At 32.7% G+C, this 13,473-nt stretch overlaps 1 protein-coding gene across 1 annotated transcript; it reads left to right on the top strand.

The window, feature by feature from the left end:
* Positions 1 to 4,597: 4,597 nt before the first annotated feature.
* On the top strand, positions 4,598 to 9,011 carry LOC114724266 (mediator of RNA polymerase II transcription subunit 15a-like). Its single transcript, XM_028910584.1, has 8 exons — positions 4,598 to 4,812; positions 5,391 to 5,498; positions 6,077 to 6,188; positions 6,444 to 6,492; positions 7,150 to 7,204; positions 8,208 to 8,319; positions 8,467 to 8,587; positions 8,676 to 9,011. The coding sequence occupies exons 2-8, from the start codon at positions 5,434 to 5,436 to the stop codon at positions 8,807 to 8,809; spliced, it is 648 nt and encodes a 215-aa protein (XP_028766417.1). The 5' UTR covers positions 4,598 to 4,812; positions 5,391 to 5,433; the 3' UTR covers positions 8,810 to 9,011.
* The last annotated feature ends 4,462 nt before the right edge of the window (positions 9,012 to 13,473 follow it).

Here is a 13,473-nt window from a genome sequence, read left to right as displayed (position 1 = left end):
ATAATTGTCTGGTGCTAGGATGATGAGACATGTCTTTCACAGTCTACTTCACATGATAATTTGTTTTGTCAGCATTTCGTTTCAATAAAACAAAAAACCAAACCAAAAAGAAAGAGAAAAAGAAAAATGAAGGGGCTGGACTTTTACATAATGATCATGTTTCTTCAGTTCACCATTGTATATTGTCCTCAACTTCTTGATGCCATATCATTGCAAAACAAATTTTCACTTTTGTAGAATGTTTAGTTTAAAAATTGTATCAGTCTCATGGTGATGATGATGAATTACTTGAAGTTCAAAAAGTTGCACAAAGTTTTGAGCAGAAGACTTATGCTGTGATGCTGCTAAAGAGGTACACCAATAATATGTAATGTCAGTTTATATAATAATTTATGGTCATCTATGCATATTGTTGAATCATTACATGTAACTTTTGCACCCCGCCCCATATCTCCAAAATTTGAAAAAGTGTTTTTCACCCTGTCATGATTTTTATGATGCTAATTTTCTTACATTTCGGCATTTCCTATTTTCAGGAGGATTATTTACAGAAAACTTCTTCAACGATGCTGTTATTAAATAGTAAGTCTCAGAACATCATGGTCACAATTATGACATCAGATTCAGTTATTAACCAATTTTAGCTTTTGGTAGTTTTTAATCCTAAAATCTCTGAACCTATTGTATTGTCTGAATGCTTGGGGTCTACTGTGACATTATTCTTAGCAATTCAGCCATAGTTTTCCACCAACAAAATATTCAATTTGCAATTTTTTTTAATTTGATATCATATGTAGAATGTTTGGTAAGTTTTATCATATTTTCCATTAATTTTGATCTCAAACAAATACCTTATGCATTTAATTTGAATACCATCCAAATTTTGCACCTTTGATAGAAGTGCTTTTCTGTTATGGTAATTTATTGCAGTTTTGATTTGACATATCTATTCATGTTATTTTGATTGTCTTATACGCTTGTAACTATGCTACTAATTTTTTTTCCATCTACAGTCAGATATGATTTAAGTAATCTGTTATTGATACGTCAATCTAAATTTGGAGTATAAATAATTGGAGACATACTGAAGTTGGATGATCCTTTACAGAGTATTGGAGGGCTCTACTGCATTGTATTGATCGCCTAAGAACCGTCAAGAAAATGTATAAATTTTTATGTTGTTTTACTTTGGTCATATATTGCATGATCGGGAAAAGTCATGTAACATACTTCGTTAAAGTTCTCTGGTTTGCCATGTGGAATTAAATTGATAACCAACTTAAGATTAGTGCTCAAAATTATGTTTTAAAGCCGAAGAACTGTAAGGCATATTTTTTCTTATGACTATAGAATCGTGTTTTTGGCAAGCTTTATGTTGTCTTGAACATTTTTTAAATTTAATTTTGTTTAAGTTCTTCCCCCTGATTGGATATTTGGGAGATTTCTTAATATACTTGCTGTTTTCTGTTTTTCAGCTCGTATTTTGCTTTTGGTTTGTAGTTGGAGGATTTTCTTCTTGCATGCATTTTTATTGTGGAGAGTAGAGCATTTAAGACGCAAAAGAGATGAGCTCTTCCAATTAGGGAATTCGTTTTATGGTAACCATGTTTAATAACTCTGAACTTACAGAGTCATATCACGGTTTTAATTCTGACAGCCGTCTTGATGGATCATTATCATCTGTGCAGATGAATTGTGATAGAAAGTTGAGCAGTAGTTGAACTGTGTCTTGTACAATATCATGGATTGCCATGATTTCTGATGTCTCTTGCATTTCCTAATTTCAGCTTGATTATGTTCAGAAAATATCCTTAAAGTTGCTGAAGATTGAAAATGGAGGCCCGAAGGTCATAGCAAAATTTATGCCATCAAACTTCGGTGACAATAGGGATGGGCCTTCAGATACAGGTATTGGCATTCAAAAGCTTCATAATTGATCTGTTTGCTGCAAATAACCTATGCAATGTTATAAACTATTTATAACAACAATAAGTCTTACCCCACTAACTGGAATCGGCTACATGAGTTGCTTAATGTTATTGTGCTCTTTCAACGACTAAATCTTTAGATAAATTTTTAACCAAAAGATCCTGCTTAATAATTTCATTCCTCTACCTCTTTTGAAAGAACTCATACTGTTTGATCTACTTTCTTCACCAGTATATCCAATGGTCTTCTTTGTATGTGTCCCAATTATGCCAAACAATTTTCTACCATTTTTTATTTTAATGAATGCTACTCCAACTATTCCTCATGTATTTTTATTATGAATCTGTTTTTTTTTTTTTGTATAACCATATATTCATCTCAATATCCTTATCTCAATCGCTTTATGCTTGTGTTGTCCCTTTAAAACTTAACATTCATTACCATACAATGATGCCGGTCTTATAGCAGAATGATTAGGATACTTTCACCTTTTTTTTTTTTGGCTGTTTTGGGCGCAGAGCACTTTGATGCTTTGGTTTGTGAGGAAGGATTTGGACACCGTCAATTGATTTCACTCAATTAAGCCTCAATTGAGGGTTATTAACTATTAGATAGTGATCTCACGGTGATGAGTGACGTTATAATTAAATATTTTTTAAAAAATAAAATAAAATTATAACTCCTCTCTCAACACCGTTAGACTATAATCTAATACCCCTCAATTGAGAGGATCCAAATCCTTATGAATAAAACTTCATAATCACTAAGCCGGTGAAATTGGTTATTATTACTACCTCCGGTCCTTAATATAAGATCTTGTTTGGCTTTTATCTTGGTCCTAAATATAACACTCCAATCCACTTTGTCTTTCATATTTATATTTTCTAAAATAGTCCTTCTAAAAATAAGATTTCTGATCAATACACTTGATTGGTAAGGATATTTTAGGAAAGACAATACCTATTTAGGACAAATAACTAACTCAACTTACTTTATTAATATCCTCAAATTAGTCAACCGGTTCTTATAATTAGGACCAGAAGTAGTATTTTTTTTCTTCTCTTGTTGGGTGGACGCTTTAAGCTCGTTTGGAAAGGATACATATTTTGAATGAAGTCCGAGGATACTCATGAAGTAGTCTGTGGTATTAAGGAAATCAGTTTTCTTGAATGATGAATGGGTCTGCTATGGGGGCTCAAGTGCTAGAAGGGCACGTGGCACCATCAGAGGGAGAGAAAAATACTGCAGGAAGACAATCTCTGAGAAAGAGGAAGCAACCCCAATGGCTAGATGACTTTGTCACCTATCGGTAGATTGCTGTGTTTTCATATATAATACTACTTCCAGTAAACAAAATTAGTTAATTTAGTTATTTATAATAAATATATATTATTTTTTCTAAAATATTCTTACTAATAATATGTATTAGTTAAAACTACCATTTGATAAAAATTTTAATATATGTAACTACTACAAAAATTACTTTAAAAAAATGAATAAATATGAAAGATAAAATAAATTGGGATCTTATATTTAGGACTAAATTAAAAATCAAACTCGCTCTTATATTAAGGACCAAAAGTAGTACTCATTTCTTTTGACCATTGCAAATGATGGGGACCTAATGGTATGTACAAAGCCATCATTTCTTTTCTTTCTACTTCCATAATCCACAATTACAGTGGTACACCACTTCCATTTCAAGGCTGGGTAACTCACTAGCCAGCTTCCAAGTTCAGTCCATTATCACAAGAGAATCATGAAGCATTTTTTGAGCTGTTCTCAGGTCTCTTGTGCTTGTTGCTGCGTTAGTTGTCAATATCGGGAAACTTCTGCCTAATGCTGTACATTATAATACTGTATAACCGTTTAACTAATCATGCGAGTTAGATAACTAATTTATAAAAATAAAATAAAATTAGTTGATTGTTTATAACAAATGTAGTAGTATGTTAGTTTGTTTAAACTATTTCTTTTAATCATTTGCACGGAAAGTCCTTTTCATTAATGAAAATCTCTTTTTAATATATGTAATTATAGGATGGTTTGGAGAGAAAAAAATTGTGAATTTCTAAAGCAAAATGGATGGAGAGTTTATATTTAAAACTAGAATAACCTTTCAACTAGCTCACATGTGAAGTAAGAGGAAGTATAATTTAAAAAATAATAAATCCTATTACCGGCTCCTAGTATGGGAACTAGATATTTAATGGGAGATTAAATTTGGTCATAAATATAATATTTCAATCTATTTTCTCTCTCGAATTTTCTAATGTTTTCTTTATAATATCACTATTGATTGTAAGGGGATAGTTTAAATACATTTTAAATATGGTAGTTTAGAAAAGTCAATATATATTTATTAGAATTAACAAAATTAACTTATTTTTTTAATTTTCTCAAACTAGTTACCTAATAACACTTAAATATAAAATCTTAATTTATTTTGTCTATCCTATTTATTTATTTATTTTTTTAAACGTAATTCTTGTAATAATTGCATATATTAAATGTTTCATCAAATGTTAAAACTAATACAATTGATTAATAAGAGTATTTTAGAAAAGATAGTACTTATTTATTATATATACTCAACTTAGTTAATTAGTTGTTATATTAAGAATTAGAGATTAATTATTTATTAATTTAAATTATTTCGCGAGCATCTAATGCTTTTTTCTTTTGGCCGGGGAACAAAAACTTCAGATGCGAGTATGTGAACGGTTTCTCTGGTGCGAAGAAGCCACCTTTCCTTATCAAAAGAAAAAAAACCACCTTTTCCTTTCGCTCCGCCTTCTCATCAGTGGGTGTAACTCGCTCCTCGACTCGCAGCATCGGCGTCGTCGTTGTAGGAGACAACGATCGTAGACTTTCAGTAAATCAGTAATCCTGCCTTTCTTCTGTTTCTTTATCCCTTTAATTTAGTATTTTTTGCTTAGGTAGACATCATATTTCTCCGATTCGTTATAACATACATTTCTAGTACCTATTAGCACTCGAGGTGATCCTCTTCAAGTGATGGCAGGCATATGGGAAATATTTTCGATCTTTGAAAGAATTTGGAAGTACTGGGAAACTAATCTTAGTTCTTTGGATAATGGATGGTCAAATGTTACTTTGTTTTAACGAAAGTATAACATATTCAAAACGATTTTGGTTTATGTTGCATTGGGAATTGTACTGGTCAGAGCCTCGAAAGATGGGGCCGGAAAGTTTCATGTTTCACATCGTAGTAATTCATCACTTGACTCGAGGAATTTGCTGAATTTACGAGCTAAAATCAGGTGCCAATTTTTCATTTTGGGTCTTGGTTTTCGGAAAGAGAGTATTTATGATCTCCATAATTTTCATAATAAACCACTAGTTTCTGTTGACTTATTTACAAGTACCTGCTCAATTTATATGTTTGATTTCGTTTAATTGTTTAAATTTTGGTACCTATGCTGATTTAATTGGAATAGGTACATTCATTGGAGAGCTCTGCAAGGTGCAGCAGACCCCACTATGAATACACATGATTGGAGGGCTCAATTACTGCCTCATATTCGCCAAATAAAAGTCAATGAAATGTAGGTTTAAATTCTCTTTTTAATTAACAAGATGACCTGTTTGCTAAAAAAAAAAAAAAAACTATTAACAAGATGATCTGGATAATATCTTCTTTGAGCCATCTGTTCTGTAAATTATCCACGCTGTCATAAAATTACTTTGTTTGTCATGGAGGATTAAATTTATTTCATCATTAAACACATATCATTATATCCATGGTAGAGGAGCTATAGCAGGCATTTGTATATAATTGACTGTGTGAACATGTATCACTGAACAGATTCTTCTATTATCTGGTTCAGGAATCCTATTACTTGTGTATTCATTTCTCTTGACATGCTAGTGTTCTCCATTTATAGACAATGCTGCACATTTACATTTCAAATTTCGAATGTTATATGTGAGCGCCATTCAAGAGTTATAGATAATCTGCTTTCTTGGAAAATCTTTTCAAAAAAACAAAGAAAGAAAGAAAGAAAAGAAAAAAGAAATGAAAGGGCTGGACTTTTACATAATGATCATGCATTCTCAGTTGACCGTTGTATTGTCCTCAACATCTTGATGCCATGTCCTTGTAAAACAATTCTTCGTTTTGTAGAACGAGCAAATTAAAGATGTGTCAGTCTGATGGTGATGATGATGAATCACTTGATGTTCAGAAATTTTCTCAGAGTGTTGAGCAGAAGATTTATGCTGGTGCAGCAAGCCAGGTACTCCGATATAGTCTAATCTCTGTTACTTTAATAACTTATGGTAATCTATGCAGGTGGATGAATCATGGATGGTTTTGGGGGGCCATTTCTTCATGTGCCATCTTTGGAAAGTTCATGTCATTGCATGTAACTTTTGGCCCCGCTCCATAACTCCTGATTTGAAACATAGTTTTAGCAGGTTCAATCTTTAGTAGTGGGCCTACATTTCTTACCGTACTGTGGTGCTAATTTTCTTATATTTCCTAATTTCAGGAGGATTATTTACAGAAAATATCTTCCATGATGCGGTTAATTGATCGTAGTAAGTCTCAGAACATCATGGTCAATATTATGCCATCAGATTCAATTACTAACCCAATTTAGCTTTTGCTAGTTTTTAACCGTTAAAACCTCTCAACCCAATATATTGGATGAATGTTTGGGGTTTGCTCAGAGAATATGCTTAGTGTAGTTATTCTGCTTTTTTTTTTTTTTTTCCACTGACAAACTCTGCAATTTGCAGCTATTTTTTATTTGGTATCATATATACTTAATGATTTGGTATTCAAATTTTGCACATCCGCATTGCAAGTTTGAGTCCGTTTGGATAGCACTTTTCAGATCTCAAATATGCTTTTGGGGGAATTAGGAGCCAACATTTGTGTGAAGCAATAAGTTGGAGCTTTTGGCAAATTCCATTTGAAATGGAAAAACAGACACTGTTTGTCTTTGATAAAAGTGCTTTTCTGTAATAATAATTTATTACTGTTTTGATTTGATATATAGTTTAATTGGATCCATAGCAGATTTATAATATCTGTTAATGTTATTTTTATTGTCTTGTGTGCATGTAATATGCTGCTTATGTTATTCCATCCGTAGGCAGATTTTATTTAAACACTCGTTTATTGATACCCCTGTCTAATATCTGTGAGTATGAATAACTGAACACATGCTCAAGTTGGGTGATCCTTTACAGCTGCATGGAGGGCTCAACTGTATCCTGACAGTCGCCAAAGAATTGTCAACAAAATGTAATTTTTTGTTTTTGTTGTTTTACTTTTTTATAATATTTCATGACGAGGGGAAATCGTATACCATACTTCGTTATAGTTCCCCTGTTTCTCATGTGGAATTAAAATGATAACCAAGTTAAGATTAATGCTCAAAATGCTTTTTTATAGTTAAGGAACTATAATTAGACCAAATCATTATCTTTTAAGAATTAAATGTTCTTCACTTAACAATCTTGCCGTTTGGCTATTCTTCAATAATCTAGTCAAGGTCTATCAATGAGTTTTATAAGGATAACATTATGCATTCAGTGGCGAGGTGACTGGGTTTATGTTTAACTGACGAATATGACTTTGGAGTTTGTCAGTAGCTAGAGTCCACTGCCGTGCTCACTAGAGTCGCTTCTGTCTGTCATGACGCTCATCGGATTCACGCCGTATGCCGTCATGCTAGCCATGGTCACTGTTGCTGCCATGGTGGGTGTTGAATAGGAGGAGGGATGGGGATGGGGCAAAATGATTAGAGACCCAGTTCCATGAGAAGTGGAAACTGGGTTCTCCGCACCCCCCCGGGGGGGTCCTGATGTTTTTTATGGAACTGAGAGTTCCATGGAAGTGAGACTCAAAATTTGGGTTCCACTTCCACTTCCGCTTCCCACCCCCTCATTTCAATGCTACTAAACATAGCATTAAGATGCAAAAGAGAATCTCTTCCAATGAGGAAATTCATTTTATCGTAGTCCATGTGTAACTCAGAACTGAGCTTGATGAGTCCATGCTAGTGCTGTTGTCGTTTTTGGTATGAAAATGCACATGAAAGGTTATATTTCTGGAAGGGAAAGATAGCATTTGACACTATCATCATTCATATTGCTAATCAAAATCTTAATGCTGTGCATTTCTTTTGGAAAATTTCCAGGGCTTTAATAGTGCATTATGATCACACTTGTTATTTTGAGGATTGTCTAATGCTATATCTTTTGGATAACTTGTAGAAATTAAACTATTGTTATTCATCTTATAGAACGGACACATTAAAAAGACATCTTCCGTGGGCTGGAGAAGAGGGATTAGCTGAACTTCGTAGAATTGCTGTCAGATTTGAGGAGAGGATTTATAATACAGCAACAAGCCAGGTAGAGTCATCACAGTTTTAATGTTGACAGCCCTCATCGTCATCTGAGCAGAAGAATTGATAGAAATTTGAGCGTTATTGAACTTTGTCTTGTACAATATCATGGATTGCCATGATTTCTTATATCTTTTGTATTTCTTGATTTCAGCCTGATTATCTTCGGAAAATATCCTTGAAGATGCTGACAATGGAAAATAGAGGCCAGAACACCGTTGCAAACTTTATGTCTCCAGACTTTGTTGGCAATGGGAATGGATCTTCGGATGCAGGTATTTTCATTCAAAAGCTTCATGGTTTCTGTTTGCTGCAAATAGCCCATACAAAGGAGATCATCAAGATTTTCCATTGGTGGATTAGGTTCTGTTAGCGGGGGCTCAAGTGCTAGAAAGGCAGGTCGCGTTACCAGAGGTGGAGAGAGAAATGCTGCAGTAAGACAGTGTGAGAGAAAACGGAAGCAACCGCAGTACCTAGCTGACTTTGTCACTTATTGATAGCTCCTCTGTTATATACTCATTTCCTCATGCCACTGCAAATAATGTGGACCAAATGTTTGTTATGTCTATATGCCATTATTTCGGTTGTAGTGTTTTATGTGTACTGTAGTCTGTTGTTTGGCACATATTGCCTTGTAAGGCCTTTGTTATAATGTGGAGGAATGCTTGAATAAGACTTAAGGCCCCGTTTGGATTCACATTTGAAATCATTTATAAGCATATAAGCATGTTTAACGTAAATTGAAATAAAACTCTTATCATATGCTTATCTCGTATTTCGTAAATTATGATTAACAAGTTGTTTATAAATCATTCCAAATAGGCTCTTAGAGTGACTTCTTTGGACCAAAAGAAAGAAATTATGTTGTGCTGATGTTTTCCTTCTCAACTGCAAACTTTTAACAGCCTCTATCAAAATTTGGCCGAAAGAGGGGTGAAAAAAGACTCTATAAAGGAGAAACGATGATACAATGGAGTTATATTTATTTCATTATCACTTAGATAAATTTATAATCGTAAATCTTCTCTGCTTCCGCCAGGTATAACCGGAAGAATTTGCCTAGACTCCTCACTAAATACAGCCACCCTCCCTCCCAATTGGACGTCACTAGTCAATGAATTCCTTACCTCCAAAATATCTTCTAAACATCGATCAAATGCTTAAAAACAAAATTTATGATCAGAATGCAATAATTTGGCCAACATGGGTGTTTTATATTAGGAAGCTCTTTCCGCTTCTCGATTGCTTGTTGTATCCCTTATATGAAGGGGAAAACATAGAAACTGGTTCAAACATACAAGAAAGGTGTCCAAATATCCGTCAAAACGGAGCTAATATGCGTTGTACTTTTTTTTTGGTCTATGGATTTATCTTATTCAGTTTTCTTAGAAAATGTTTTTAATAACTAATGAGAGTTAGTTTAGTTGATAAGGAAGCAGTTGACTCATAATTTATAAGGTTATGAATTTGAACCTCACTATCAATGTGAAAACTTTATTGGTGGGCGATTTGTAAGTACTTTTATAAAAGCTTCTCAAGTCTGGAGGCATATTTCGGTTCTGGTGAGTTCGTGGGACCTAACTTAATTTTTTTTGTATAAAAAAAATGGGTTTTTAGTAAGACAGCATTTGATAGCTATTAATAATTGATGTATTCTTTTTAGAAAAAATCACAAAAAAAAAACCTTAAAAATTAAAAAATTGCACACCAGCCGTTTATAAAAATTATTGTTAAAACCAATACTAATGTTGTTGTAGTTCTTATTTATAATTTTTCTATTTCGATAGTTTTTTTTTTGGTTGCAATTTTCCCTTCTTTTTACTCTTTTTTTCAGTTAGATTTTTGGCCGACAATATTTTTCATAATTGAATTTTATTAATGGAGCACATTCATGGATTTTAATTTCCATCATCTATCATTTAAATATAAATATGACTTATGTATTACACTATACCTATTTGCGTATCATTTGTGCGTACTGTGAAGCGAAATATACAAGATAGTCATTTCATTCTTTTATTTTTGTTATTTCTCTGTACTTTGATTTTTGATTGATTCATTTCATAAGATACAATTTTTTTTTTTTTGGTTACAGATACAATTATGTTTTAATACTTCGTCGGAAAAAATTATGTTTTAATAAATTTTTATTTAATTATTAGGATATCAAATTGTCCGCTCATCCATGAAAAACGATAACTTCTGGTCCCACTTTAAAACGTTCCCTCTTTATTCCTTTTGATTTCCCCCCATTTTCTGTTCCGTTTGAATGTCCACTTAATAGCTATCAATGATTGATCTACTTTCTTTCTTTTGCTAAATTTTTGTCCCACAATATTTTTTTTAGTTGAATTTTATTGATGGATCACATTCTAATATTGTCCCTCTTTATCTTCATATTTTTCCAAGTAACCCCCACTTCTACTCCTCCAGGATATGATTAATCTTGCAACTCACTTTCTACTTGTATTCACGGATCACTGAAATATAAATGTAACTTATGTATAACAGTATTCCTATTTGCATATCATTTGTATTGTGAAGTGAAATATACAAGATAGTCATTTCATTCTTTTATTTTTGTTGCTTCTCGTTACTCTGATTTTTGATTGGTTCATTTCAATATTTCATAAGATATTATTATGTTTTACCACTTGGGCAAAAAAATTATATTTTAAACCTTAATATAAGAGTTAATTTGATATTCAATTTGATTCTAGGTATAAGACTCTAATTCATTTTTTCTCTCATATTTATTTATTTTTTTTCCCAAAGTAGTTGTTATAATAGGTGCACATATTAAATGTTTCATCAAATGTTATTTCTAACTAATCAAATGATTAGCAAAGATATTTTACAGAAGACAACACCTATTTATTGGATTGGATTGGTGATTTTAGGATATGAAGACAAAATGCATAATGATTCGTGAAGGTTGGTTTCGTTCTGTGACAATGGGCCAAGGCAAAACAATAATTTCCATGATTGCCTTTGCATTGACTTATCTACATAGATCATCCCCTTTTATATTTGTCTATGAAGTCCGATTTGGTTCAAATAATCTAGTTATGGGATCTACAGATTTGATAGGTACCAATAATTGGAGATTACACTAGGAGGAGCACCAGCTATGGATGAAACTGATTGGAGAGATGAATTGGAGCCTCACTCCCGCAATAAATCTGTCAAACGAATGTAGGCCTAAATCTTTTTTTGTATCACTTCAACAATCTGAAAAGCTTTTGTGTCGGTGCTGCAGTTGGTGTAAAATGGAAATGGTGCCGTCAAACTGCTCATGTTCATATAAAATTAATCTAATAATAAAATGTTGATTATTAGTGAAGGAGCTGTGGTGGACTCGTGGTGCCATTGTGCTTGGTTGGCCAACTTGTAACACTATTTCTTAATTCTCTGTTTGAATATGATCATTTAGAATTCAGAATTACAATTAGATTCAGATCTTTCCAACTTCTTTTGATATGCTGGTGTTTCATATGTGAGGTTTTAATTCATAGTCTAATTTTTTTTCCTTTGATATATTAGTATTTTAACAAGTGCACAAGTTCTTATTCTTCATTTTGAGCTCTGTAGCTAATATGTTATTTGGTTCATCTCATCATATTCAGTGACCATTACCTGTATTTCTAGAGAGCTGAGCTCAATGAGTCATTCAACTAGTAAAGTCTTGTTTTTCTTTCCTTTTTTATGTTTTTTTGGGTTGTCTTATGAAAATCTTGGTGATGGTTAATACTTTTCAGGAAAGGAAAATTGGTCATTGGCAGTATCTTTTGGTGTGCTTTAAATCACTATACTTTTATGTATCTTTCAAAATAGAAATTGAAAGCAAAGAGAAAATTGAAATTACATATGGATGATGTATTTTCATTGAGGCATAGTTATTAATAGCACTATGGTAGTTCACTGCAACGGAACTTGGTGCTTCACCAAGTGTCTTGCATGGCAACTTTCATACAGCTCTGATGTTGCATTGCTGTAGGATCTACTTTGACTAGCTGTAAGTCTATAAGTCATGCTTCATATAAATAAGTTAGCAAGAGTCCTAATTTATGTGATTTTGCAGAGGCTATAACAGGAGGTTCACTTGAATCATCATTGGACAACCTAATTTTGAGTAGTTTAGTACTCACTGAACATATCTTGGGCATGAAATCTCTTCTTGTACCCTTGATTTGCTCTTTGAACATTCGAAGAAGAGAAGATTGAAGGATTTGTTGCTGATTATTGCTATGATGATTTTATTTGATGAAGAAGGGGAATTGGTTTGCAAATATAAGGATAAACCATGTGCTAAAAAATTTTGTTGGACATTGATATACTATTGTTCAAGCACTTAATGATTATTATGTTTTTAAGAGGTTCTGTTTTGTTATTTTTTAGTGTTTTATATATATACGCTAGTCATTGTCAATTATTTTTTGACTTTGTTGAAAATTGTGAGCTATTTGGGTACAATGCTATGCACCATGTGCTATCGCATTTTGGACTGTTTTATTGTTTACTAACTTTATTTGCAGTTCTATATGAAGTCCTCACTCATCACCATCTTGATAAATTGTAAAAGAACTGTTCTTTTTCTTTTGAAATTGTAGAATGAATGCAGTGAGGCAATATCACCATTTGGATGATGATGAACTGCATGAACTTAAAAAGTTTTCACAAAGTCGTGAGCACAAGATTTTTGCTATTGCAACAGGCCTGGTGTGTTCATATTTCAAATCTTGAAATTATCATCATCATTTATGTTACCTATGTAGACAAATTAAGATTTAGAATGCTGATAATGTAATGATGCATCCCTTTTTAAAGATTTTGTTATTAGTTTTTGGTTTTTGCTTTATGGATTCAGGTGGATTATCGTCAGCAAATAACAACGGTGGCAGTTTCAATGGAGAGTAACTCTCTAAATTTTTCCAATTAATCGTAGGGAACATCAGTTATGTGCGTTATATTATTCATTCAACTAGCTTGTTAAGTGTGTCACTATGCTTGTGCAGTGTGTTGTTGAGTTGGTGATTCCTATTCCCGTCATAAAACAGAGCTTTGCTTTTTTACTTTTTTGGTGAAGAACAGAGCTTTGCTTTTTAGCCTGTAACTTAGTGCGCAAATATATTTATTTACGCTATAATAAGAAGATTTGATA

This window comes from Neltuma alba, unplaced genomic scaffold, assembly GCF_004799145.2.
Source record: "Neltuma alba isolate B1F8T4 unplaced genomic scaffold, ASM479914v2 tig00012182_pilon, whole genome shotgun sequence".
Taxonomy (NCBI): Eukaryota; Viridiplantae; Streptophyta; class Magnoliopsida; order Fabales; family Fabaceae; genus Neltuma; species Neltuma alba.
Note: the sequence above shows the minus strand (reverse complement) of the source record. Positions and strands in the feature narration are given on the sequence as shown.